This window comes from Clarias gariepinus, chromosome 25 (assembly GCF_024256425.1).
Source record: "Clarias gariepinus isolate MV-2021 ecotype Netherlands chromosome 25, CGAR_prim_01v2, whole genome shotgun sequence".
Classification (NCBI taxonomy): domain Eukaryota; kingdom Metazoa; phylum Chordata; class Actinopteri; order Siluriformes; family Clariidae; genus Clarias; species Clarias gariepinus.
The window spans coordinates 12,692,347-12,719,467 of record NC_071124.1 but is presented as its reverse complement, the minus strand read 5'-3'; the positions used below and the strand labels follow the sequence as shown (position 1 = coordinate 12,719,467).

General features: G+C 37.6%; 1 protein-coding gene across 1 annotated transcript; it reads left to right on the top strand.

Moving 5' to 3' along the window:
• Nucleotides 1–79: 79 nt before the first annotated feature.
• On the top strand, nt 80–27,082 carry vwa5b2 (von Willebrand factor A domain containing 5B2). The gene is made up of 21 exons (XM_053487194.1): nt 80–218; nt 1,224–1,424; nt 7,928–8,153; nt 9,412–9,569; nt 11,412–11,543; nt 11,763–11,887; nt 12,115–12,291; nt 12,425–12,535; nt 15,308–15,510; nt 16,372–16,486; nt 17,244–17,429; nt 18,104–18,317; nt 18,954–19,228; nt 20,200–20,428; nt 20,693–20,769; nt 20,853–21,060; nt 21,529–21,666; nt 22,833–22,949; nt 23,302–23,389; nt 25,184–25,307; nt 25,753–27,082. Exons 1-21 carry the CDS (start codon nt 80–82, stop codon nt 26,386–26,388), a joined length of 3,879 nt encoding a protein of 1,292 aa, XP_053343169.1. The 3' UTR covers nt 26,389–27,082.
• The last annotated feature ends 39 nt before the right edge of the window (nt 27,083–27,121 follow it).

Sequence of the window (27,121 nt, the reverse complement as noted above, 5' to 3'; positions counted from 1 at the left end):
TTTTTACTATTATTTATGGATGATTAATCACTGTATTTCTTTATATGTGTGTGTTTTTGTGTGGGTGTGAAAAGGGAAGATGCCAGGTTTGAGAAACCGTGACACCTGGGCTCCCCTGCTGCTGAAGAGCTCTCACATCACATCGTGTGCCAATGGCTGTTCACTGGGAATCACAGCACACTTAACATACACTAACACAGACCCCAAACCTGTAGAAGGTGAACACATATATTCACAGTTATCATTCCCATGTGGATAGGCTTATTAATATATAGAAATTGATATTATTAATTTTATTATGTTATTTTATTTTAGCTGACACCATAGTACTATAAAATTATATACATTGTTCTGTTATAATAACACCTGTTAAAGGGTGAGATACATTAGTCAACAAAGGAAAAGTCATTTTTTATACTTGATAAATAGGCATTGAATAAATAGGCAGACATAAGGATCTGGGCAACTTTGACAAAGCCCAACTGTGATGGTCGGATGACAGGGTCTTGAGGGTTCTTCCTAGTATGCAGTAGTTAGCACCTTCCTAAAGCCATCCTGACCCATTTCATTAGCTATCGTATCTAAAGCTAAAAACCTTTAAGAATCAGACCTAATACTCTACTATACAGTGATAAAAAGTAATATTCTCAAGTTGATTTAAAAGTATAAAAGGGCTCACGCTACATTGGGCGAGTGGTTTTAATTAATTTAATCATTGCTAATCAATTGAATCATCCAAATCATGTAAACAGTATAGGTTTGAAATCATTTTTGTATTGGGCAAACTAACAAGTATAACTGCAGATAAATAATTTTACTTCTTCATTGACTTCTCTATACATCTTTTATATATATTATATTATTTTTTATTTATTGATTTTTTTTCCATGTTTTCGATGTTGTACACATTTTTTGGAAATTTATATTCTGGTCTTCTTGCTCACCAGTGGTCTACATTAGGTTAACCTGTCCAACTGTTGTGAAGAAATTTTTCTTCACTGTGGAAATAATATTTTTTTTAATGTACCAAACCAATTTTTTAGGTCTTACAGGCCCTTTCGTGTTCTTGAGACCACCACAAAAACAAAAAACACATCTATGACCAAAAACAGATCTATCGAATGATTTTGATTACAGTCTAACACATTTCCTCTTATATTTCATTTTGTCTCAATTTTTAATGCAGTGTGCAGTGTGTAATCTGTTTTTCTCTTGTAATACAGGAGTGTTTGTATACCCACTGAGCGAGCGGGAGGTGGTGGTGGGGTTTGAGGCAGTTGTTTCTGGAAGGCTCCTGAGTGTAGAAGTCCAGAGTCGAGGAAAACTGGAGGACTGCTGCTCCGACTGCTGCCCAGTACCAGGCATTCATGGGAAGGAGTGGACATGTTGTGGTGGGACAAGCCAGGACATTCAGTGTTCAAACGGTGAGACAAACAAATACACACACACAAACACCCACATAACACACACCCTTTTGTTTCATGTAGAATTAATAATATCTATGCAAAGCTTTTATAGAATCACTCGGGTTCAGTTTTCTTTCGGTCATTTAGAGATACCCATCTGCTTGTTTCCCTGGCAGAACAGATTCTGTCTGAACATAACCTTGTATGTGTGACCTATAAAAAGGCCATTCTCATCAGCCACAAAGAGTAAGATGGTCTACAGTTTCTTCATATATAATACTGTGCAAAAAGCCTTAAGCCACACCCTCATTTCTTTATTAAATTAAATAATAATAAATATCGTAATTAAATGTATTAAAGAATTGGGAACAAACGTCTACTGTAAAGTAAAATTTGGTTGTTTATGTAATGTCTGTTCCACCCACTCAGCATTTAGCATCACTGTCCATCTGTTATCATCTTCACCTGTTTATACCTTATGTTAGATTTTTTTAAAGCTTGAATGGCAGTCTTTATCATTGGCAGTCAGCATGCAGGTGAATAACTTCCCTTTATTTTTGGCTGCACAATAAAGGGATTTAAGAACTGGCAAACATCCAGTTTTAGATTAATTTTAAACGAAACATCTTTGCACATGGCTACCATGCTTTCTCTACAAAAAGGAAAAATCACAAACATTTTCAACCAAATATCCCACATTTCAGTCTCTCCCTGTTTGATGAATATAAATTCATGTGTTTGCTGTGTAATAGATGTACTAATATACAGGATTGTTTTTTTTTATAGTTTGGTGGATGCTGATTTTGTGGAAGTAGTAATCTGCATGTAAAACTAATTAAATAGATTTTATTTACCCAAGTCTAAGTGTTACTGTAAGACTGAATGTTTACCGTTTCACAATATGAGAGTGTTCAGCTGATAAGCTTTAACTAACTAAGGTAGCAGAAATAGATAAAGCTTCAAGTAATTACTAGCTCCAGTTCATGATGTTGTTTAATTAGGTTGTGGTGTAGTAACACTAGTTAGCAAGCATCCTTTATACTTTCTGGACTCTGATAAGAAACTTGATCAGAGTGATTTTGGCGAGAAAATGTCCTGTTTTACTGCAGATTCTGAAACCCTCCAAACCTCTCTTCAACCTCACCAATCTCTGCTAAATTTACCGAATTACTGGACATGTCAAGCATTTTTCTTTTCAATTTGAAATAAATTATATATATTTTTTCTCATCATGCACTCGGCTCACTTGCAGACTCACTCTTGAAGCACACACTCATGGCTCTTCTGGTTCTCACAGACCTTGTGAACACAGGACAGTGACTATGAGATTGAGAAGTGACTAAGGAAACTGAGGAGTAATCAAGGTGAAGCCCAATGAGTTCAGTGAGAACATGTTTTCTACTTGGCAAGAGTTTTGTGGGAGAATGTATGTAATCTATTACATAGAGCAATGAGAGAGAGTGAGAGAGAGCGAGAGAGAGCGGGAGAGAGTTGAAAAGGTTGAGGAGAGCATTGGTGAGAACTTCCTCTGGGGGTACACAAGGCACATGCAGCGTTGGTGTTGTTCTCTTGTGCCTTGCTTGTGAAACTCTTGCCAAGATCTTCTTGTAGTCGCAGGCCTATTGTCGAGCACTCCTCACCTCTCTTAGTTCCCGTACGAGCGTTGCCTTTCGCAAAACCATGAAAACGGGGGATATTAAGGATCTGGTGAGATACTGGGATCGTTTGATTTGACAAATTGACATGCATGACATATATTTTACAATGTCAGACTTAACACCGGGCCATGGGAAGTGTCTCATGACACGATCCAGAGTATTTCTTATTTCAAAGTAATCAGCAAGACAATAGTTGTGTGCTTATCGCAGTACATCATGTCTGGTACAAGAAAAAAAACTAGAAAACCTAGACATTCTAGGAAGTTACCTAGAAAGTAACCATTAGTTTTATCTTCGATATCAGCATCAGTTATAGCATTTTCTAAATGTAGGATATGGCTTTTTTTTTTTTTTTTTTTTGCCATGTTGGCATTACCCAGTAAGATCCAAATCTTTTATCAGTATAAAGGAATCTAAAAGAGATGTGCTGTTAACCTCTATAGCAACAGGCATAGTGTCCTATGTGAAGCAATGCCTTTAGCATAGCAGGGTGGCAGATTGACTTGCTCAGCAGAACAACAAGGCTCAGTGATGTCCGCAACAAAATAGGGAATTAGAGAGACATCCTGATGGACATGGAGATGCAATGTCCTGAGCAGAGCAAGGAAGTGAAGCAGCATACTTAGTGAAGATAGCGGGTGGACATATTTTTAAAAAGTGGAAATTTGGTGGTGCTCAAGTCTGTCATATAATGGTGAAATATCCAATGGGCAGGTCAGCTAAAAAGTCCATGGGTTGGCAGCCTGGTGAGAGAGGGGCCATACTGACATTCTGCCTAAAACTTTTAAGCTGCATTCTTCAGTAACATCTAATTACAGTGAAACCTTGGATTGCGAGTAACACGGTTTGCAAAAGTGTTCTGCAGGACGAGCAAAGGTTTTTGACTTGGAAAACGAACAAGCCTTGGTTTGCGAGTACCGGGTATATTAATATAAAAGTATTTACTTTAATAAATATAAAAGTTTATATTTATATTATAGTTAATGAAATTATCACAGATCAGGAATTTGATATACTCTGTTTAACAGAAACCTGGATTAAACAGGACGAGTATGTAGCTCTAAATGAAGCTAGTCCTCCTGGATACAGCTACATACACCAGCCTCGGTTAACTGGTAGAGGAGGAGGCGTCGCAGTTATTCACAATGATAATTTGACTATTGTACAAAAACACGGACACAAATTTAATTCATTTGAAATTCTTTATAGTAACATAAGTGTATTTAACTATATTAAGTCAGCTCAGTCGATCCCGCTAATTGTCATTTACAGACCTCCAGGGCCGTACTCGGAATTTCTTATTTGCAGATTTCCTCTCAAACCTAGTCGTTTCTGTAGACAAAGTGTTAATTGCTGGAGATTTTAATATTCATTTTGAAAACCCAGAAGACCCTCTGAGAACTGCATTTATGTCTATACTGGACTTGGTAGGAGTAAATCAGTGTGTAGTAGGACCCACTCATAAAGCAGGTCACACTTTAGATTTAATAATATTATTTGGATTAAGTATAAGAAATTTATTCACAATACCACTATCTGAAGTTATCTCAGATCACTATCTTGTCTCAATTCAAGTGTGTCACAGTAATAATGTACACACAGCGCCGCGCTACCGTATGAAACGTACATTCACATCAACTACCAAACAGAGTTTTATCAGTAATCTCCCAGAGTTCCCAACTTCGATTAGATCACCGTCTGACCCCACAGAACTCGATCAGGCGACTGAATATTTAGAGTCGACATTTCGCTATACCCTAGATAATGTAGCTCCAGTCAAAAGAAAAATTATTAGAGATAAAAAACTTGCTCCCTGGTATAACGATCACACGCGCACTTTAAAACAGACCGCTCGGAAATTAGAACGTAAATGGCGTCAAACTAAATTACTAGTATTTCGAATAGCATGGAAGGAGAGCATCCTGAACTATAGAAAAGCTCTTAGTGTAGCTAGATCAACATATCTCTCCACTCTTATAGAAAATAACAAAAATAATCCTAGATTCTTATTTAATGCTGTAGCCAAATTAACCACAAATAAGACCACTGCAGAAATCTCCACAACAACATCATGCAATAGTGAGGACTTCATGAACTTTTTTAATAATAAAATTGTAAATATTAGGCATAAAATTGAGGTTTTGAAACCGAACAATGTAATTGATGCAGATGTTAATCTAGCCATGTCAGACCAGAACCTAGAATACTTTACTCCCCTTGAAGAGAATGAACTAATTTCACTCATCTCTTCTTCAAATTCATCAACCTGTATATTAGATCCTGTACCGACACATTTTCTTAAACAGATAGTACCAGCAATAATAGAACCCCTGTTGAGAATAATTAATTCTTCACTCAGCATTGGATATGTTCCAAAATCTTTTAAATTAGCAGTTATCAAACCAATAATTAAGAAACCTGACCTCGACCCCTGTCAGCTGTCCAGTTACAGACCAATATCAAACCTCCCCTTTATCTCTAAGATCCTGGAAAAGATAGTAGCGGAGCAGCTATGCTCATATATACATAGAAATGGCATACATGAACTGTATCAGTCAGGATTTAGGCCTCATCACAGTATAGAGACAGCGCTCGTTAAAGTAGTAAATGACATTCTATTGGCCTCTGATCAGGGTTGTGTAACTATGCTTGTATTACTTGACCTCAGTGCAGCTTTTGACACTGTTGATCACGCTATTCTTCTTCACAGATTAGAAAATGTAGTGGGAATTAAGGGTACAGCCCTCTCCTGGCTCAGATCCTATCTGACCCATCGTTATCAGTATGTAGACTTAAATGGTGATTATTCTGCATGTTCTCTAGTGGAGTTTGGCGTTCCGCAGGGTTCAGTTTTAGGTCCACTGCTTTTTTCCCTTTACATGCTTCCTCTGGGCAACATAATCCGTAAGCATGGTATTAGTTTTCATTGTTATGCTGACGATACACAGTTATATGTCTCAGCAAAACCTGATGAGAAAAAACAGCTTACTAAAATTGAGCAATGTGTGCAGGACATAAGAAATTGGATGCTAATTAACTTCCTTCTGCTAAATCCGGATAAGACAGAAGTTCTAGTCATAGGACCGCATACAGCTAGGAGTAAAATTTTAGATCACACCGTAACTTTAGATGGCCTTTCTGTTCCATCAAATGCAACAGTGAAAGACCTTGGTGTGATTATTGATTCCAGCCTTTCATTTGAAGCACATGTAGATAATATTACCAGGATAGCATTCTTTCACCTCAGAAATATTGCCAGAATAAGAAATTTATTGTCGCTAAACGACGCAGAAAAACTAGTTCATGCTTTTATCACCTCTAGGTTGGACTATTGTAATGCCTTACTGTCTGGTTGTTCAGCTAGATGCATAAATAAGCTTCAGCTAGTCCAGAATGCAGCAGCGAGAGTCCTCACCAGAACCAGAAGATATGAGCACATCACCCCTATCTTATCTTCACTCCATTGGCTCCCTGTGAAATTTCGCATCGATTTTAAAATACTACTCTTGACATATAAAGCATTAAATGGTCTCGCCCCGCAGTACCTGAGCGAACTGCTAGTGTCTTACAATCCGCCACGCCTACTTCGATCAAAGGATGCAGGCTGCTTGTCAGTACCGCGTATTATGAAAAATACAGCTGGGGGCAGAGCTTTTTCTTACAAAGCCCCAAAGTTATGGAATAGTCTTCCAAATAGTGTTCGGGACTCAGACACAGTCTCAGTGTTTAAGTCCAGGCTAAAAACCTATTTATTTAGCCAAGCATTTTTATAAATAGATTTGCCATAGGTAAAGGAGCAGATCTGGGGGACTCATGGACGTAGAGTATTATGGTGAACTGGTATGTTTGGATGCTGTCTTCCTCACTCTCATTGATCACTCAGGTTTGCTGACGGTGAGGTGATTGTTTGCTTTACATGTCAGGAAGCCCTCATGTTTGTGTTTCCTTCTGGCTCTCCCTTTTAGTTATGCTGTCATAGTTAGTTCTGCCGGAGTCTCTGCTTGCACTCTACAGTTAATATACATTCACATTATACATTGTGTGACTGTGACCATACCTAACTGCCATCTCTCCTCTTCTTCTCTTCCCCCCCTCTTTCTTTTTCCTCTCTCCTCCTGTCCCCCCTTTCACTCTTTCTCTCTCTCTCTGTCGAGCTACACATGTCGTTCCTGAGCTGCCAGTGATCCAGACTCCCTCTGCCCTCCGGACCTGTCTGACCCATCCTGGTGCCCCGCTTCTGGCTGAAGATCTCGTCACATGGATGCCCCGTGTGTCTCTCTGGGATGCGTCTGGTGTCTGGGAATGATTCTCTCTATCTAGAAAATGGTTCTGGCCTTGACTGGTGTTGGCAACTGTTTCTCTGGGGACTTGACAGTTCGATAGTTCATGACTGGAACTTCTTACAAGTCTACCTGGGTTTTCAATAACTACCTGGACTCCATATTAACATCAATTAACATCAGCTATTATAGCTATACTGCCTCCCACCCTACACACTGTAATAATGCAGATCATTTACTGCTTTCTGTTTCACCCAAATGAGGATGGGTTCCCTGTTGAGTCTGGTTCCTCTCAAGGTTTCTTCCTATTACCATCTCAGGGAGTTTTTCCTTGCCACTGTCGCCCTCGGCTTGCTCACCAGGGACAAACTGACCATTTTGATTCATACAAATTCACATTTCATACAAACCTAAATAATTCTTTTGACTGTGTAAAGCTGCTTTGCGGCAATGAAAATTGCTAAAAGCGCTATACAAATAAAATTGAATTGAATTGAATTGAATTAAATCCAAGTAGAAATAAAATGTTTTGGTTAAACTGGGGCCTCTATCCTTTTCTGTTTGTCTTTGAGTCTGTATTCAGGTCATCTCCTGATGGATGAAGATCTAGAGAGGACTAACTTCATTACAGGAACAGGGATCATTGCTCCTACGGAGGTGGTGTCTATTGTTATCAGTACTACTCTGGAACTCTCCACTTTAGAAAATGGAGCTATACATCTGATCTACCCTACAGTGCTCACACCCATAGTAAGAGATTGGCTGCAACCTGTCAAAGGTGAAACTGGGGGGCGATCGAATGAGACAAGGTGATGGCTGTTGTTGTTCATTTTTGCTTGTAGTTTTTATCTCCATATGTCTGAATAAACAATTATGGTGGTGTAACAGATTTAATACTTATTAATAAGTTAGCTAGACTTGTAACTTGTAACTAAGAAATGGATGCAAATGCATAAACAGAACCTTGTACTTGTACATTTTTTATTTGCCACTTTTACGAATACACATACTGCATAATTTCAAATTGTGCTGATACAGTATGATTAAGTTTGACATCTCCAATCAGTTCATTGCTGATTTACTCACTGGCATCTGGCTGCTTGGTTATGCTCCTTTGAATGTCCTACTGAACATCATAAATTAAAGATGTGCAAAAAAAAAACACAACAACCAAAGAGCACACCATCTAATAAACACACACACCATTTATTTCCAGTGAAGTGATGCACCCAAATGGGATCAAGAAATATTTTGTCCTTGTGTAGCTTTTACATATTAATGTTTTACTATTTACCTAAATTAATTAGGCCTGTATTGTTCTTAATTGTATTTAATTAGTTTACCCTAAGAATAGATTTCTTACAGTATGTTCAGCTTACTTGCATATTTTACTTGAGAAGAAAGTCTGATCTTTATTTAAATATATTAATACATAAATAATTTGTGATACATTAAACCTTACAGACCATAACTGAAACAAATTTGTTAACATTGCTAAAATTTAATTAAATTTTACAGGAAGCTTTGTCAGGATAATAAGGCAAAGAGGATGCAAGTGCATCCCTATTCACCATTAAACACAGCACATAAAAAGAAAAAACAGGACCTCAGGTGGAATACTATGACTAGCTGCAATATCAAGGGATATGAGAAACATACACAGGTGCTAGACAAAGATATGCTGCAAAAAATAATGTGCTTAACAAGACATACAAGAACATGCAACTTTCTAGAACACCTTCATGTACCGTAATGATGTTTAGCATTTTTCCAGTACCATCACGTCAGACTTGAAGCAACTGCCTGTAGAATAAATCCGGTAGTACATTTTTGATCAATGGATATTTCTATGTTTGAAAAAAAAAAAAAGTTTGATTGTGGTTCAGTAGGTACCAAGGGTGAAAACATAATCTAATAACACTGATCTTTATCACCTCCTGTAACCCACGACTTATATGTGTTTTTAGCATAAACATACAGTATGATAATATTTTTCATTTATTTCTCAATAATATTAATAATCCCTTAGACTCCCTTTGTTTATATGTTCTTCTACCTCCACTGAAGTGCAACAAGGTGTTTTGGTGGTGTTTCTGGTAAGCAGGAGAAGATACTGGAAATGAATGAGCATTGCATTCACTCACTGTTCTCTAGCCCTGCAACCAACCTCGCCCCCTATGAACTCAACTTCCAGCTGTTGGTTCGAGGGGCCTGTCTTCTCGCAGGTAACGTTTTACTTCACGTTAAATTCAGCAGCTTACATCATCCACATACTGTAAAAACAATACAGAATTTTATATGTTTATTTATGCACATAGTACTTGGTCAGGGCTACATCATGAATTACTACATCAATGCTGCATGGCATAAAGGCGATTAGCCTGAGGCATTATTGAAGCTCATCTGTATTGTTGGGTTGGATGTTTCTTATCTATTTCTTGACAATACCACACAGACGCTATATGGGATTTAGGACAGGCTAGTTGGCTGGCCAATCAAGCACAGTAATATTATGGTCAGCAAACCAGTTGGTGGTATCTTTGGCACCATGGGCAGATGTTAAGATGTTAAGAGAATCAGCTTGTCAGCAGACGAAAGCATAAAGTGCTCAAAAAATCTTATGGAAGACCAACACCAGCAGATGACATGGCACCCCAATCATCAACTGTGGACATCAATCAATTTGGATTCTGTGCCTATCCACTCTTTCTCCAGATTCTGAGACCTTGATTTTCTATTGAAATGCAATTTCTTGAAGATGTTTGTGCATGGAGGCTCTTGATGCATTGACTCCACTCCATTTCTTATGAAGTTCTTTCAAGTTTTTGCATCAGCTTTACTTGGCAATCTTTTTCCATACCTGTCAAGTAACAAGTCTTCTTCATGATTGGGTTTATGTGAACTGGACTAGCCCTAGCGATAAATGGTATTTAAAGTAGTTTACACAAACTCAAAATAAAATGTTCTTATATTGTGGTTACAGCTATCTAACAAGTGTACGAAGGCTATGTATCCCTTAAGTAATCCATCTACCAGAAATTGGAATAGTACTCCAATGTGATGAGAATTTTTGTTACCATGGGTGTACAAGTTTGTGCCAACCTTTGGCATAGTGGTTTGCTTGGCCTTACTGGTCCTTGCTTTGATATAATATCTTCTTCTGCTGATTTGTGCTGACTTGTGCCAGCAGATCTAGCATCACATCTGGCAATGTATGACTTGCTTTGGTCATTCATGCCCTGTCAGTAAACACACTCTATTGCCCTTCTTAAATACCTCTTTTCTGGGTGACTGATGGATTATCTAAAAAATCTATTTATTTGTATCTTATACCAGGAGAATGGCTTCACTGAGGGACTTTAGCATGTTGTCTTCTGTTGTGTCTGCACAAATCATTTGAATCCTTTTCTGGGAAAACGCTTACCATGTTATCAGTCTCTATTTCAACATATATGGGACGAACCATAGGAACACACTGTATTTTTTGGGTCAGATCCTTAAGGTCCTGAGGGTAAAACTTTGACACTATACACAACCGGAAAATACTAATATAACAAATACAAATGATCAGCTTTAAACTGGCTGATGAGAGAGCTTCAATCTAGTCCACATTAGTGCCACTAAGGGATTAGAACTTATATGGGCCAGTATATCAGTCTCACCCACCGCCCACACCTACACGTGGCCTTGTTTTAGTCTAAGGTAAAATCATAAATTCACTTTTTTGAAAGCTCTTCTCTGTACTAATTCTTGAAGGCTTAATGTGTATGTTAAAAACTTCCAGTGTTCATAATACAAATTAACCAGTTCATGTCACCAACTTACTTTAAAGCCAGCAGAAGTAATTCATCTACTGTATGTTCACTCCCACCTGTCCTATCTGTCTTAATGTCTTCCATCTATGTCCATACTGTCCTAACTTTTCTGTATCTTTATCATCTGCTTTACTTGGATTCTCTTTTTCCTTTTATTTCTTTTTCAACTTGGCTGTCTCCCCAAACAGCAAAAACAGCTAAATTTCTAAAGTATTCCAGTCAACACCAGTGATTCTTTCTGGTTCTACTCAGGTCTAGAGAGCCCAACACATGCACTGCGAGCAGATGCAGACCCCAGTGCTCAGTCTGCCTCTGCTACTTACATCACCCTCGCGGAGGAACACCAGTACGACCGACACTTGGAAATCATCTTGCACTTAAGCGGTAAGGGAAACAGCGTAAAAAGTTATACCTCACCATACACTAATAAATTACCAATTTTTTGTAAATTTTATGCATTTATGATGAGCGTGAATTTTACCCCTAATTACATTTTTGCTTCTTGAGGAGAAAAATCCTGTAAGGTCCAGAAGAATTGGTCATTTGGTCATTTATATACAATAATATAAATAATATAAAACACGGTTTATATGCTATTAACAGAGCCTCACAGTCCATTGATAATTCTGGAAAGGGGCCGGCTTACATTCAGCCAGTATGAGCAGCAAATCAGTGCACGTCGGGATTTCATTCGCCGAGTCCCCAAAGAAGCAAAACCTGAGAAAAAAGTGAGATACTTTTTACGCTGTTGCCTCTTTTACTAATATTCTCTTATTTATAAAAGAGATAAAGATATAAATACTTATCAAAGTGTTTTTTGTATTGGTTTGTGTTTGCTTTAACATAAGAGATGGTAGTATATTAATTTGCCAAAGTATTTTTTGTATATAAAGAAATAAAGACTTGTGGACCTACAGTATATATACAGCAAATAACAAGTGTCTTTGATCATCAGCTGGAGTTTGTGAGAAAGCGTTACCACAAGGATGTGCTAAACAACCCCGTGCTGATGTTAAATTTTTGTCCGGATTTGTTGTCTGGGCCTCTGGAGCTGCAGCAGGCCAGCCGAGAGCTTCTGTTCCTGATCAACTGCAGCGGGAACATGACACAGCACAGCATCAACAAGATCAAGGTGCGAAATGAATCGCTCTCTTTCTGGAAGACTTCTTTATCTCATCTTATAAATCTAGCTGTTGTCAATGTTTCCCAAGTTTGAAAATGTTGTTGTTTGCTACTGTCTCACGCTCATGTCCTGCCTTAAACAGGAAGGTATGCTGGTGGCCATTAAGAGCCTTCCAAGTAGTGCAGTGGTAAACATTGCTGGCTTCGGCACTGTTGTAAAGCCTCTGTATACCTCCAGCAAGCCCTGCGCTGATGTAAGTGTGCATTTCTTCCATTTAATCATAATCAAAGACGATAAGTATTAATATGGCTGTAGCAGATGGCTGTTTGGAAAAATTACTGTCTGGAAATTTTATCTCTGGTTTTGATCCTGAGCTTTTTAAAATAAAGTTTTGTCTCTATTTTTACAACCATACAGTGATAATTTTCTACCTTGAGCCAGAAATATTTTACATACTGTAATCTCAACTCTATCTAACACTTATAGGCAGCTCATAACAATAAACAGGTGGCTCGAAATATTAGTGGTTTGCTTATTATTACCAGGAGCACATAAACTTTATTGACAGACCTAAAGACACTTTAGATGTTACCTTCAGCAAAGCTAATGACTACTGAGTGGTGTAGTGTGTGTGTGTGTGTGGTGGTGGGGGGGGGGGTGGATTGGTGTGATGTGATGGTTACTTATCTGCAGGCAACCTTTTATGCTGATAAGAACCCATGTCCTTGTTGGTACAGCAGGTTGCCATGGCAGTGCAGTATCAGGTTTTAGCTGCTCCAGGGTTAAAGATACAAGCAGCCATATGGTGACCTATTTGACATTTCGCATCATGCATTAGCCAAAGCAAATCAGGCTTTGACTGTACTGTTGAAAACTTGCATGCAAAATGAACCCACCCTAGAAACCTGCAGTTATTGAAAGATTGATTAAAATTATGACTGATTTACAACTGATTTAACAGTATAAATATTGCTGGCTGTACTAATGGCTTGTGAATGATGCTGCACTGAGGTGTACTGTAGGTAAAACACTTGTTTTATGACTTTTTTAGACTTTGTCAAAAAAGGTTTACAGTATTAAAGAAGTATGCCAAGTCAATAAAAAAATAGGGATGTTAAGTGATGTAATTTATTCTCATGGCCAATAGAGACCAGATCTCAAGAGAATTGTTGTTTGGGTGGCTGGGGATTTTTATGATCTTCAAGGTCTTGTCATACACCTTGTCAGGTAAACGGGGAAGGTTCCATTTCCTGAGCCAGCAGGTGTTGTTGTTGGTCAGGGCGTCCTCAATAGTACAGGTATAAAATGACCTGAGAATTCTGTGGCTCAAAACAAACAAAACCTTTTGGGAAACCTAAAGTTGAAGAACCATTGAGGTCCTTTTTAGACGGGTGCTTTGACCAGTTGTGATTTTATTGTGATTTTACCTGATTTCTACACAATTACAGTGGAACAATTACAGTGGAATCTCAGATTGTGAGTAACCTGGTTTGCGAGAGTTACGCAAGACGAGCAAAACTTTGTAACAAAACGAGCATGTCTTGATTTACGACTACCAAGCATCATCAAGTATTATGTGGCACGCATGCGCTTCTTGTTTTGACACCAAGCATAACATGATCACAACTGAGCCAATGGTTCTTCTCTCTCGCTCGCTGCGGAATTGTGGGTAATCATCTCCCAAGCTCGGTCTCTTGTATAGTTAACATTCGTGCGCGTGTGTACTGTTTACTAATATTGTGACCTTAAGCATCATTTATTTTGTGTGTGGGAAAGTTGTCCTCTCAAATAAGAGGGGAGGGAGGGCTACTCTGTTAGATGAGAGGAGGGAGGGAGGGAGGAAGAAAGTCAACAAACACTATTGGAAACACTTATCTGTCTGGATTATTATTTTTTTTTACTTTTCTCGAAGGTAAAGTATAGGTTAATTTGTTTTATTTTTACTTCATATTTTGTATTAGTTATTTTTTAGAAAAAAAATTAGGGTTGTGGAACAAATAATCTGTGTTTTTACTATTTCTTATGGGGGAAATTCACTTTGATATATGAGTATTTTAATATACAAGCACGCTTCCGGAAAGATTTTATGCTCACTATCAAAGGTTCCACTGTAGTTCCTTGGTCATCTCCACATTCAGAGAGAAATTGTTTTTCTGGCACCACAGTGCAAAGGTTACAGCCACCTCAATGTTAACCTTTCCATCATTGTTGGAGAGCAAGCCTATCCCTGTGTTGTGTTTTTGCCTGCAAATTTAGCCAAAGGTGTAGAATAGGAATAATGAGTAATACTGTACTTGAGTAAAAGTAGAGAAAAGTTGAGAAAAGTAGAAGATATTACTCAAGTAAATTAATTCCTCCATTTACATGTCAAATAGGTTACCATATGGCTGCATGTATGAACATTTTTATGAAAACACAAGCTAACTAATCTTTACATACTTGAAGGACGTGATTAGGGCGCCATGTTGCTTTATGTGTGTTCACTCAACTAAAGGGCTTGCATGTCATGGGCAAAAGAAGCTGTTAATTGTTAGCTATTTCCTAAGGTTTGAAAGCTCTGTGCCCCATGACATTGACATTATTGGGTTCAACATGAGCAACGATTGTGATTAGCTCATTGGCAAGAGAAATGGAGGAGTTCAGTGTTAATATTCTTTATATATTCTTTTATTCTTTTTTTAAAATCTCAAAATTAATGTCAAAAACATGGCCAGATCAAGTCCTCCAACTGAACTGAACAGTTTTGTACAGTATAATCAATAACAAAAGGTAAGAATCAATATGTTTTGGTTAAAACATGATTAGACAATAATTAGTTATTTTTTTGTTTATACAGTAGATCAGTATTGATTATATATATCATCAAAATTGCAAAATGTCAACAAAAAAAAAAGGCTTGTTTCAATTAGCATTGGAAAACAATGAAACTATAGCAACGAACTCTTAGTATAATGTAAGGGATAAATTACAATACTCTAAATATATATGAATAAATCCTCTTCACTGTCTTTTTTTTTCTCCAAAGATTATTATGGCCCAGGTATTAGATTTTATACAGAAGCTACACGCAGAGCTGGTTGGCAGTAACCTCCTGGGGGCGCTCTCCTGGGTGTACCATCAGCCCGTTCACCGTAACTGCCCTCGACAGCTCTTCATTCTCACTGACGGCTCACTTGGCAACGTCGGACAAGTTCTGGAACTAGTCAGAAGGAATACCTGTAATGCCAGGTAACATCTAAAATACAAATACCTTTTACACCAAGTAATTAAACAATAACCTCCTGCAAGAACTCAGATAAACTCGATGAAGGTCCTGCGTCTCTTGGTTAGTATCTTGGTGTTTGTCAAAGAGGTCACGACCTGGGTTAGGTAATTGAGGAAAATATGGGTCATATTAAGACATTAGGTTGCCATGTCTAAGAGTTTTCAGTGCAACTTATAAAATGTGCTTAGTATCACCATACTTCCTAGCTGTCTGTAAAAACAAATAAGCGATGGGAAATAGAATATTGTGCATTTTTATTCGATTTTATCTTAATTTATGGAAGCAGTGCATTTTTGTTACAACATACAATATACAAGTCTCTATGTTTTTTACAGTACGGTGACAGTTTTTTTGTGGGGATTTGCCTGTGTCTCATAGCAGAGCCAGTTATTGATAAGCACTCAGAACATTTATGAGCTTACAACCCAAACAGACCTGAGCTGAATTCTAAGCAGTGTGTATGGCTTTTACTTCTGCTCTCCTTGGACATTTAATTAGCGAAATGGCCAGATTATTCCCAGAGGAATACTAAAGACCTACTCTCTCACTTATTCTGTCTATGTGTGCCCAGTAGGGCTTTCATTTTCACTCTGGAGGGAGGAAGTCAAATAAGGGTTTCTTAACATTTGCAATAAGGGGGAACGCAGCACCTTCTACAGTATGCACCCTTTTACACCCTTTATACATCTGTGTTATACCAGTTCTGGCAACCCAACGGATCCTATCACATGTTTTTATCCTTTAATTTAAAAAGCTCTTAAGTATGCATGGGATTCCAATGTGTGTGTGTGTGTGTGTGTGGGTGTGTGTGTGGGTGTGTGTAGATGTTTTGGACTAGGTCTAGGGTCAAGGGCCTGTAGGAGGCTCCTTAATGGTGTTGCCAAGCTGACGGGAGGAAAAGCAGATTTTCTCAGTGATGATGAAAGGCTGCAGCCAAAGGTGAGAGACCACAATTGCCATCTAGTGGAGAGACACAACAGAAAGAGGGTGTATAAATTTTCTATTTAAATCAAATTCTAAAAATATATCATTCATTACTCCTGTAATCCTACTCCTGTTGAAAAGATGTAATTTGGACAAATGTTGCCTTATTGAAACTGTTCATGTGATGTTGTGATGAAAAAGTTTAGTTCAGTGATCAGTTACTTACTAGTTAACAGTTACTTATTATCATTATACATATTTTCAATTAAATAAAATGTTATTTATGTAGCACTTTTAACAGTGGTCATTGTTGGAAAGCAGTCTGTTTTTGGATATTTTGGATGCCTTCAGCATTGTTTTACAATGTAGATAGAAATAAAATACATGGAAGACCATGGAATTATAAGGTGTGCCTAAACTTTTGATGATAATGTATATTGAAGAAACAAACAAGCAAAAAAAAAAAAAAACATCCAGCTATCCTTATGAGAAATGCATCAGACAGAATGATATAATCTTACAATTTGTCAACACTGATCAGGCATTTTCGATCCCCTTTTTAACTAAAAATATAAACAAAACATAAATATAAACAAAAAATATAAAAATATGAAATATAATTTGACCTTTTTCTATACTTCAAAAAGGTCAAATTATGCCAGGGAGCTGGAGATTTAACTGTTTTAATGAAAAAGTCAGCATTGTGAGATAATTGTTTAATAAGACGTGAAACTGATGTTCTTTTTTTTATAAGATAATTGCTCTTTTGTAGCTGATAAAGTGTCTGAAGAAGGCTCTGGAACCTGCGCTGACAGATGTGCGCATTGACTGGTACGTGCCAGACAACATGGAGGCGCTTCTCTCACCCAATGAGATCCCTGCTCTCTACCCAGGGAACCGTTTGATTGGCTACTGCACACTCTACGATGTCTCTGCTTTCAAAGTTAAAAAGAATGATGTAAGTGTAAATGAGACAGAGACGGAGAGAGTAGGAAGTGTGACAGATTATCTTGGTGGATGTAAGAAACTGTATTCTGAAGGTGTTCGTCCTGGATTTCCCTTATGATTTAAAAGCACAGAGACAACATTTCACTGTAAAATTTATTTCCTTTGGGCATGTTTAAGATTTTTGGCCACATGATGGTACAGTATGCTTTATATTGTATATTTTTGTCGAAGGCGTATTCTTGTTAAGTAGGGGACAACCTGTTATTTATTGCATGGAAAAAGGCTGTTTTTATTATTATAAACAAAAACTTGGTTTTATTTATTAAAAATATTGACTCTTTGCATAAACTTAATGTAACTGTCAATAAAAACCTTTGACGCTTATGAAATGCTTATAATTACAGGATACTTCAGTATACCATAGTAACATCTGATAAAAAGATTTAAAAATACTAAAGCAGCAGACTGAAAATTTATATTTATGTTATTCTCAAAACTTTTGGCCATTGCTATATGGCCAGTATGCTAGATTACAGTCCACTAGGTCTAGAATAAATTTACTTTAACATTTTTTGAGAAAATAAGGAAAGTACAGTATTTTGTGTTTATACTCTCATACTGGAAAATGTGTTATTGTACCCAGATTAAAAAAAGTGAAAGCTTTGTGCGTATGTGTGCATGTAGATAAAGAATCAGGTCAACAGGCCGTTGCCATATGGTTCATTTGGGTCAGTGTTTGAGCTATCCCATGGCTCCTCTGAGCTGCTGCACCCATTGGTGTCCATGACTGAAAGAGAGGGACGAGGAGAACTAGGGCATGAGGAAGACACTGAGGATATGCTTAGAGAAAATTCAGAGTTTTCCTGTGCTCTAGCCACAGACAACATTAGCAACTCAGGTGAGACATACTTGTATACACATACACATACATCTTGAACTCTGATTTCATGCATTATACAGTATACGTAGACTGTTAAAGCTACAATATGCAGGTTTGAGAATGAATCCATCTCCACCCAGTCATCTCTTTCTCTCTTTAGCTACACTCTGCTACAGTCCATTTAGTTCATCGTAACCAGGCACACATACACACAGTTTATAAACAAAAAAAATTGAATTAATGGGAACTACACATGTACAGAAAAGTTTTGGGAGGCAGTTTTTTGGTTTAAGTTACCACCTCTGATATTGTTATTGGTAAAGTGGAGTTCTACTTTAATCAACCTTTACTATTTCCACTACTTGATCTTATTTTTAAAGCAACAAAATACACACTGTACATAAAACATGATGCATATGTTTTTACATGGAATCTGTTATGATCAAAATAACCATAAACAGAAATGACACTTCCTAGTAGTAATGTTATATCAAAGTGAAATAACAAGGATGGAAGGAACATGCAAAAATAAAATACCTACTTGTGCAAATTAATTCTTAATGAAAGCATGCCGACAAAAACTATCATTCTTATAAATTAATTACTAGTTGATCAAATGATAATAATTTCTGGTTCTTTTTGTTTGATTGTAAGCTGCTGATGACTACGCTTCAAGTGATGTGCGCTGGCGGATTGAGCAGACATCATATGTGCAGGAACAGTACACACTAACACGATGCTCTCTGGGCAGTGAGAGAGGTGTGTTTTCATCTTTCTCTCCTCCAGCTGGGTGCCTCTCTCTGGGCATGGATGCTGCATCACTTCCTCATGGCCTGGAGAGAGTGCAGCCTCAACACAGCCAGAGTCTCTCACGCTGGGACACATCATGGAAACAAAACCTGGCCTCACCGGAGGCAGAGTCGGGCAAGGTGAAAAACAAAGTGGAAGTGACTTATATGGGTGGCTATAAATTCTGAAAAATAATCCTTATGTTGGATTTCAAATGTTTTAATGGCTAAATATTAGGGTAAATTTAAGATGCCATAATCAGCATGTTTAGTCATCTCCATGTATATATCAGATATGCAGTTTTGGATATAGCCCATTAATAGATGTTTGCATGTAGTTGCCTAATTATATAATTTTGTTACATCCTCAAAATATTCAGATTATCTATTGGCAATAATCGAGAAACATTAATAAATTTATGAATTTATGAATTTATTTTTTTTGAAGATTTAATTCAATCAGATAATATTTGCAAAATAATAATAATAATAATTTGCAAAAAATATGCATAATCAGGGTTGGGGTTGATCCAGATCCTATCCTAAGAACACTGGTCAAAAGCCATGAGGCATGGGTAGTTGGTTAAATTTAATGTAATTAAAATATGTTCTTAATTATTTGTTTCTGTTATCTGAGTGAATGAGGTCAGTTAGTAGTATTAATTTAATCCAGATACAGTGCCTTAAAAGTCATCATACCTTTTGACCTTTTCCACATATTGTCCATTACAACAACAGACGTAAATATATTTTATTGGGATTGAGAAAGTGTGGCATGCATTTGTATTTACAGTAACTCCCTTCACTCTGATACCCCTAACTAAACTCCAGTGAAACCAAGTGCCTTGAATTGAATTAGTAAATAGGGTGCACCTTTGTTCTGCTGGAATAAAAAGAAAAATCAACACTTTGTATTGGTCTATCACATAAAATCCCAATAAAAAAAACAAAGGTTTGTTGTTGTGACGTCATAAAATGTGATAAAGTTAAAGGGGTATGAGTACTGCATAAGGCACTGTACAGTATATCAAGCAATCAGACAAGCGCATTTCTAATAAGAAGATATGTTGCTGTTTTACAAGTGCAGTGATTGTGCATGTGTGCATGTTTAGGCTGGCCGTCTGTTAGATGTTGAGGGAGGCATGGGCAGGCACAAGGCTTTAGCTCGTGCTGCACTGGCTGGCCGCAGTTTTTCCTCACCACAGGGGGACCTGGACATGCACCGACTGCGAAGGGCACTGGAGAGAGTCTCATTCGAGCAGACAGTAGGGGGCAGGCTGGAGGAGAGTGATTCAGAGACACAAAATATTCCACAAGGAGCCCTATCTCAAACAGACTCCAGTGAGACACACACACGCGCATACACAGATCACAAAGTATTTTATATAAAACATAGTCATGTAATAAAACATAAAACACAAAGAAAAAAATGTCATAATACTTCTTGGTTTAGGTCTTAAGAATTGCAACAGTTAAAACTCTGTTAGAGCACTTGTTTCTAACTAATTAGTAATTGAGTACACATTATATTTACATATTTCCTCTAAATTCTTGTCTTTTGATGAATGTCTTTCTCATTCTACCTCATTTCACCCTTCCCTCCAGATGGTCTTCTTTTCCCAGCATCACCACTGGACTGGGATGGTTTCACTGATCCTGAATCCCTATTTGCCGCTGCTCCTGTAAGCATTTGTTAAATACCAATATAGAGTTTCCAAGCAATAACACATAAAACATGTAGCCATAGTAATTAATTCAACATCAGGTTGTGCAAGTGCCATGCCGGTCAGTGATCCATGGCCTGCTGGGATCGAGGCCAATGTCCTGGGAGGTCAGCATGGACCTATGTGTCCTCTGGAGTTCTGAAGAAGCACCACGGGACACATGGGATGAGATTGTTCACCATCTTGCAGCCCGCTCTGTCATCCGAGATTTTGAGAACTTGGCAGAGAAGGAGACAGACATAGAGCATGGTGAGAGAAATCAGAGAGAACTGGGGGAAAAATGAATCAGCGTAGATGTCAAACAGCTGAGCAATAATGTCATAAATAGTTTTATTTTTTAGATAATGTAATGAAAAGACTACTATTAAAGTTTAAATTCACATAAAAATTGTTTACTATGTTTTTTGGCTCGAGCACAAAATACTGAATGAGCAGGACAGAAATAGTGTCATTTTTTTGGGTTTGTAGAAAAGCATGATATAAACATATCAAAGTGTAGTTGGTATGAAATGGCAGATAAAAGAATATCAACATTTCTGAAAAAATAAGCACCAAATTTATCCAGTTTCAGTTAATTTCTAGGACCAATGCAACATAAGCATTGCTCTGTTTATTTATGCAATAATAGTCACTCTTAACCTGTTATTATCCATATATAATATCCAAGAGGTTATTAAGAGATTTCTGTTATTACTTAAATGTGTTTTTGTACTGCAGGTTCATCAAAGCGATACAGAATGAAAGCCATCCAGACGAGTAAGAGCTGTGGAATCATCTCCATGTACACGACATTGAGAACCACTGATGCCACTCCCAGGAAAATGTTGTCGGACTCCACAGACATAAGAAAAATGGGTAGACACACTTGCACACATATCATACAAACCTACATGTGAACAACAGCCATGTGCCCACACTTGCAAAACACTCTGGCATGGTTGCTTGGTAACCAGAGGTGAAAGTCTCTTTAAATTCTTATTAGTAGCATGTAGCACAAAGGTAAGAAGAATAAACCATATAGGTGGTGGAGAGTTGTCAAAGTATTGTTATGTTACAAAAAGAAACCAAGCTGTTGTTCTGGACAAAAAAGTACTGAATCATTGTATCATAAGCCGTGAACTTAATCATAGGAATGTGTATATTTCTACATATTTCAGGCTTTTGCCAAAAAGTCTAAATCATGGTTAAAATGATCAAGATTTTCTACAAAAAGGTTTGATTTTACATTTCATTGTAATCTTAACATATAAAAGGCAAAATAGGTTTGACTGCATTTACTGTAGGATATTATTACTTGATTTTGGCTAATGACATCACCTTGACAGCATTAAGTCGAGAGGGTTAATAGAATATGCTATCAGCCAAAACAGTACTGGTACTGATTTTTTTTTTTTTTTTTTACTTAATGTTATACATTTAATACCAAAAAGTTTATGCAACATAGAAGTGACCAATTTAGCTACCCTAAAAATTTCAAGTTTATAGAGATGATTTTTGTATGTGACCCAAAAATGTTACATATTGTATATGTATATGTATATATTGTTAGCAATATATTGTCTCTCTTCAAACAATTACGATTAAAAATGCTAATTATTCATATTTCTTTATAAATATTGATACAAAAAATGGTGTAAGCTTCTAAAAAGATGTTACTTAAATTGAACCATTTTGTACAAAATTAATCAAAATGCTCTATCATGTGTGCTTATAAAGTCATTCTGGACCTAATGTTGTATAAATATATAAATGTAGTTTGCATTCAAATCCAGTTCAGTTCATTAAGTGGGGGTGAGGGCATGGAGGGGCACCAGTGCAGCAAACAACTCGTCTAGGGTGCCAACAGACCGAGATCCGGCCCTGAGTGGTGTTGATGTTGACGTGGTCATGTTTACAATTTTGTCGCCGGGTTACAATTGTGTTGAAAAGTTATCAAAATGCTGTGTGACTATAACATTCAGTATTCATTTGTGTTTTTTCTTAGTGGTGTGTATTTGTGTTACTGGTTTGTGTTGTGTAAGGTGTGCATTTTGGAAGCAGACACACAGCTGGTAGCAGGAGACAGAGAGCATACTCTGTGGGTCGTAGGCCATCCAGCAGAGACAGCGAGGAGATAGACGACCCACACACCTCTACAGGTAATAATGCACGCGTCCTTCCAACACTTCTTATTGGTTTATTGTTTTGTTTTTACACACTGTTAATGCTGGCTTTTTGGTGGGGCACGCATAAGGAAAAATGTGAAAGGAAAAGGGAGAAAAAATGTTAAAAAGGATTTTTTTTTTTATTAAAGAGAAATAGCAAGAAAGTGCAAAGAACAGAAAATTAAAACCCTTATAAGGAATTACTAAAACTGGCATGTTTGGGTAATGTCCTGGGAAAATAACCGTCATATTCATTGTTTTGCTGGTATTTTTCTGTGAGAGAAATATGTTTTATTAACTATGGTAAAATAAGTATAGCATAAATCGCTTTGTCTTTTTGTGTCAGGTGTTGTTCCTGGCAGTCCATCTGCTGTCTCATCACGTTCTCAACGTTCAGTGGAAAGCAGGTCTATGGAGAGTTTCTTCAGCTCCAGGTCTAATATTTTGTTCAGATCTGTACTATATTCTAATATAATATTCATATAAGATTCCTAAAGATTAGGAAATTGGCAATTACATTTCTCATTGACTGCTTAAAATGTTTAGAGCTATAAATGTCTTTGCTCCTTCCTAATCTCCTGAAACAGCTTAGGTAGTCCTAGTGTTAATCCTCAGCTGGTAGGAGATGAATTTCTAATAAGGAACTTTTACGTTGTGGATAACATTATGATTCAGACTTAGCAGTCCTCGCAAATGGTATATTCAATATATGTAAAACTTTGAATTTCCTTATTCATATCATTTATTGGTGAAAATCTGTTTGTTTTTTCGTCTGTTTGTAGTTTTATTTAAAAAAAAAAAAATATATATATATATAGAGAGAGAGAGATAGATAGATAGATAGATAGATGGATTAAAAACTTCTTGTTTAATCTGTCCTTTTACTCGATCCACTTTTTAAGTAGCCTATTAAGTACATTTTAACAAATTATATATACCGTGGAACCTTGGATTATGAGCATAATTAGTTTTGTAAGCAGGCTCGTATTTTAAAACACCAAATCGAATTTTCCCATAAGAAATTTTGTAAACTCAAATTACTCGTTTCAGCGAGACATTAACATAATCACTGCTGTAAAGTAAAAATAAAACAAATTACCCTGCACTTTAAAAAGAATCGCGACAGAGCAGTGTTTCTGTGTAGAGCAGAGAGAAAGAGACAGTGTGTGTAAAGGCGAAAGTAGAAGAGGTCTGTGTGTGTGTGTGTGTGTGTGTGTGTGACACGGTGTCCAATGACGCGCGCACACAGACACAAAGAGCAGGCTGAGCCTTGAGCAGAGAGAAAATGGATTTTTAACGTCTCTAATGAGATTTGCTTTTGCTTTACACGCCCGCTGTACACACACACATACAAACACAAAATAAAATATGTTTTACGCACACACACGTTGTCATAATGTTATATTTAACAGTACACGCGTGCAAGGATGTTGATTATACCAGTAAGGTATAATCCATCTCGGAGAATGATTCGTTAATTTTTCTATTGGGCGCGCATGCGCAAGGCATGGCAAAACCTCCGTATGTTATATACAGGAAACAGAATTGAACAATTCTCAGCAATGAGTCTTTAAGTCTCGAGTCGTTCGTTCCTTTGACACGTGACTCTCATAGATGCTATGCGATGCAATAGATTAGATATGATGGTGAGCTGCTCATTCTGTTTATTATAATATGTCTTTGGTTGCATTGTAATATTTTCATAACTGGAACTATAGCCAGTATTGTAGGTATTTTTATTGAAAACGCAACATTTAAATTTATGTCTGATCAAAAGAACGAAATGAATAAAATGACTCAAAAAAAGATTTGTTAATTTTGATGAACGATATTCAAAAAACCGAGTCACTAAAATAATTAGAATTTCCCATCACTAACTCACAATTCCGCAGCGCAAGAGAGAAAAAAAACGTTGGCTCAGTTGTGATCACGTGACACTCGTAGTGTGTGAATGAGTGTATTTGTGTGCGCTTTGCGATAGATTGGTACCCTGCCTTGTGCCCTAAGTCTCCTGGGATAGGCTCTAGGATAGGATCCTGTGTAGAGGATAAAGTGGTATAGATAATGAGTGAGTGAGCGAGTTGTTGTTTCATTAATATGCTTTAATTTTGCAAGAGTATCTGATAAAAATTTATTTAATGTGGGTTATGGAAAGGGGAAGACTAAAATCCTGTCTGACTCAATGTGTGTGTGTGTGTGTGTGTGTGTGTGTGTGTGTGTGTTGGCAGATTTAATCTAGGCAGACTGAGGCCTAGCCACAGCTCAGGAAGGCAAACACCTCTTAAACCTCAGTGTCTGTCTGCAGAATCTGAAACACAGACAGACTCACAGTCTCCTGACTACCTGCCCCTGGTGAGAATCCTATCCTCCTATACATGTTTTTTCCCATGCAGTTGTAGTTATCGCTTCAGTATGCAATGATTATCAGTAGGTTGGACCAAACTTAACCTAAAACTAATTAATACTTTTTGCAGCATAACTTTTAATAGCGTTAGTGGCAGTTATTGCACTTAAAGTAATTCTGAAAAGTAAATGTCTGTAAAGTTGAAATAAATAGAAGCAAGTAGAACTTAAATATGGAGTATTAATTAATAATGTTTAATGTAGCCACACATCCACCCACTTTTAGTGTTAGTAGATTTGCCTTAGACTAACCAGCAAAGAAAGCCATTAATGTAGCAGGAACCTGACCCTCCCGGTTGACAGAGGTTTCTTCAATTTTACATTCAGCTGATTTAGAAGAACTTGTGCTTCAACCATGATACAAATTCCCATCTTTGTGTCACCTGTTCTTTAGTTGCATTTGCAGCTTGCTTCCGGTGCCTTCTTGCTGTCCGAGTCGTTCTCTGAGTGCATTAGGATCCCCCTGGATCGTCTCAAGCGAGCATCTCCCTACCTGATCCACCGCAGCAGCTTGAGCCCCCCGTATCACTGCATCTCACCCTCCTCCACTCGCCACACTGCCTCATACAAGCCAGATGGCCAGAGTACCACACGTCCACCTCCTGCTAGCTTAGGACGACCATATTACACTGATCCTCTTTGCGTTCTTCCAGAACCCTTAAGCACAGAGGAGGGCTCTGTGGAAATCGTGGGAGGAGTCCCCCAGGCTGACAGTGGACGTGGCTCTGAAACAGACATGTGCGAGGAGACCGAAACACACGGGGAAGAGCTGGCACAGCTGGATGTGGAGAGCTCAAGCTGGGCAACGTCTGTGGCTTTGGCATGGCTTGAGCACCACTGTGCAGGCTTTTTTGTGGAGTGGGAGCTTGTGGCAGCCAAGGCAGATTTCTGGCTGAAACGACAATCGCTTCCAGAGGGCGTAGACCTGCAGGGGCTGAGGGCAGCAGCTAGACAACTATTCCTACTTCTGCGCCATTGGGATGAAAATCTACAGCTTAACATGCTCTGCTACAACCCAAATTACATGTGATAGAACTGAGTCAGTGCAATGCAGCATGCTTTGAGATCTTTGGCCCAATTTGCATTGGTAGAAGAACATATGTAGTAGAATGTCCAATTTCAGCAGTCTGCTACAACTTAACAGAAAAGCTCTTCTACAAGTCACAAAATCACCTCATGGTTTCATAATTCCTTTAGTGACAACCTCCAACTCTCCAAGGATTTTATAGAAACGTGGATGTCACACACCATAAGGCCATCGTCCTGGCGAAAAAGACTTTAAACACAATCCTGTAGTATTTGAAACTTATAGTCCATCCTTACATAACAGAAAATGTTTTATTTCTACAATCTTTGATAAAGCACTGATGGACCTTTCACAAATTTTCTCTACCCTTATTCTACATAGACGCCTAAGAAGGAAAGGAGTCATCTTCAAACCTCTCTTAAATGTTTTTCTTGTAAAGCATTTAGGATATATAATGACTAGGATATGTATGAGGCAACTGCCATTTTATGTAAATGAAAGCAGTGTTATATTAGTCTAATAACTAATAGTAGAGAGCTGGAGCTACTTTCTGGATGGGTTGCTTTCGTCTGCATATTAACTACCAGTTTTAACTTCTGACTATACTATGTTTATTCTGTGCCTTGAGAAATTGTCTTGCCTACAATTACTGCAGGGATTTAAAACTTTCTCTCACTGCTGAAAACTTTCTAAAAATCTTAATTAATAATTGCTTGTTATATTTTTTTGTTTATTG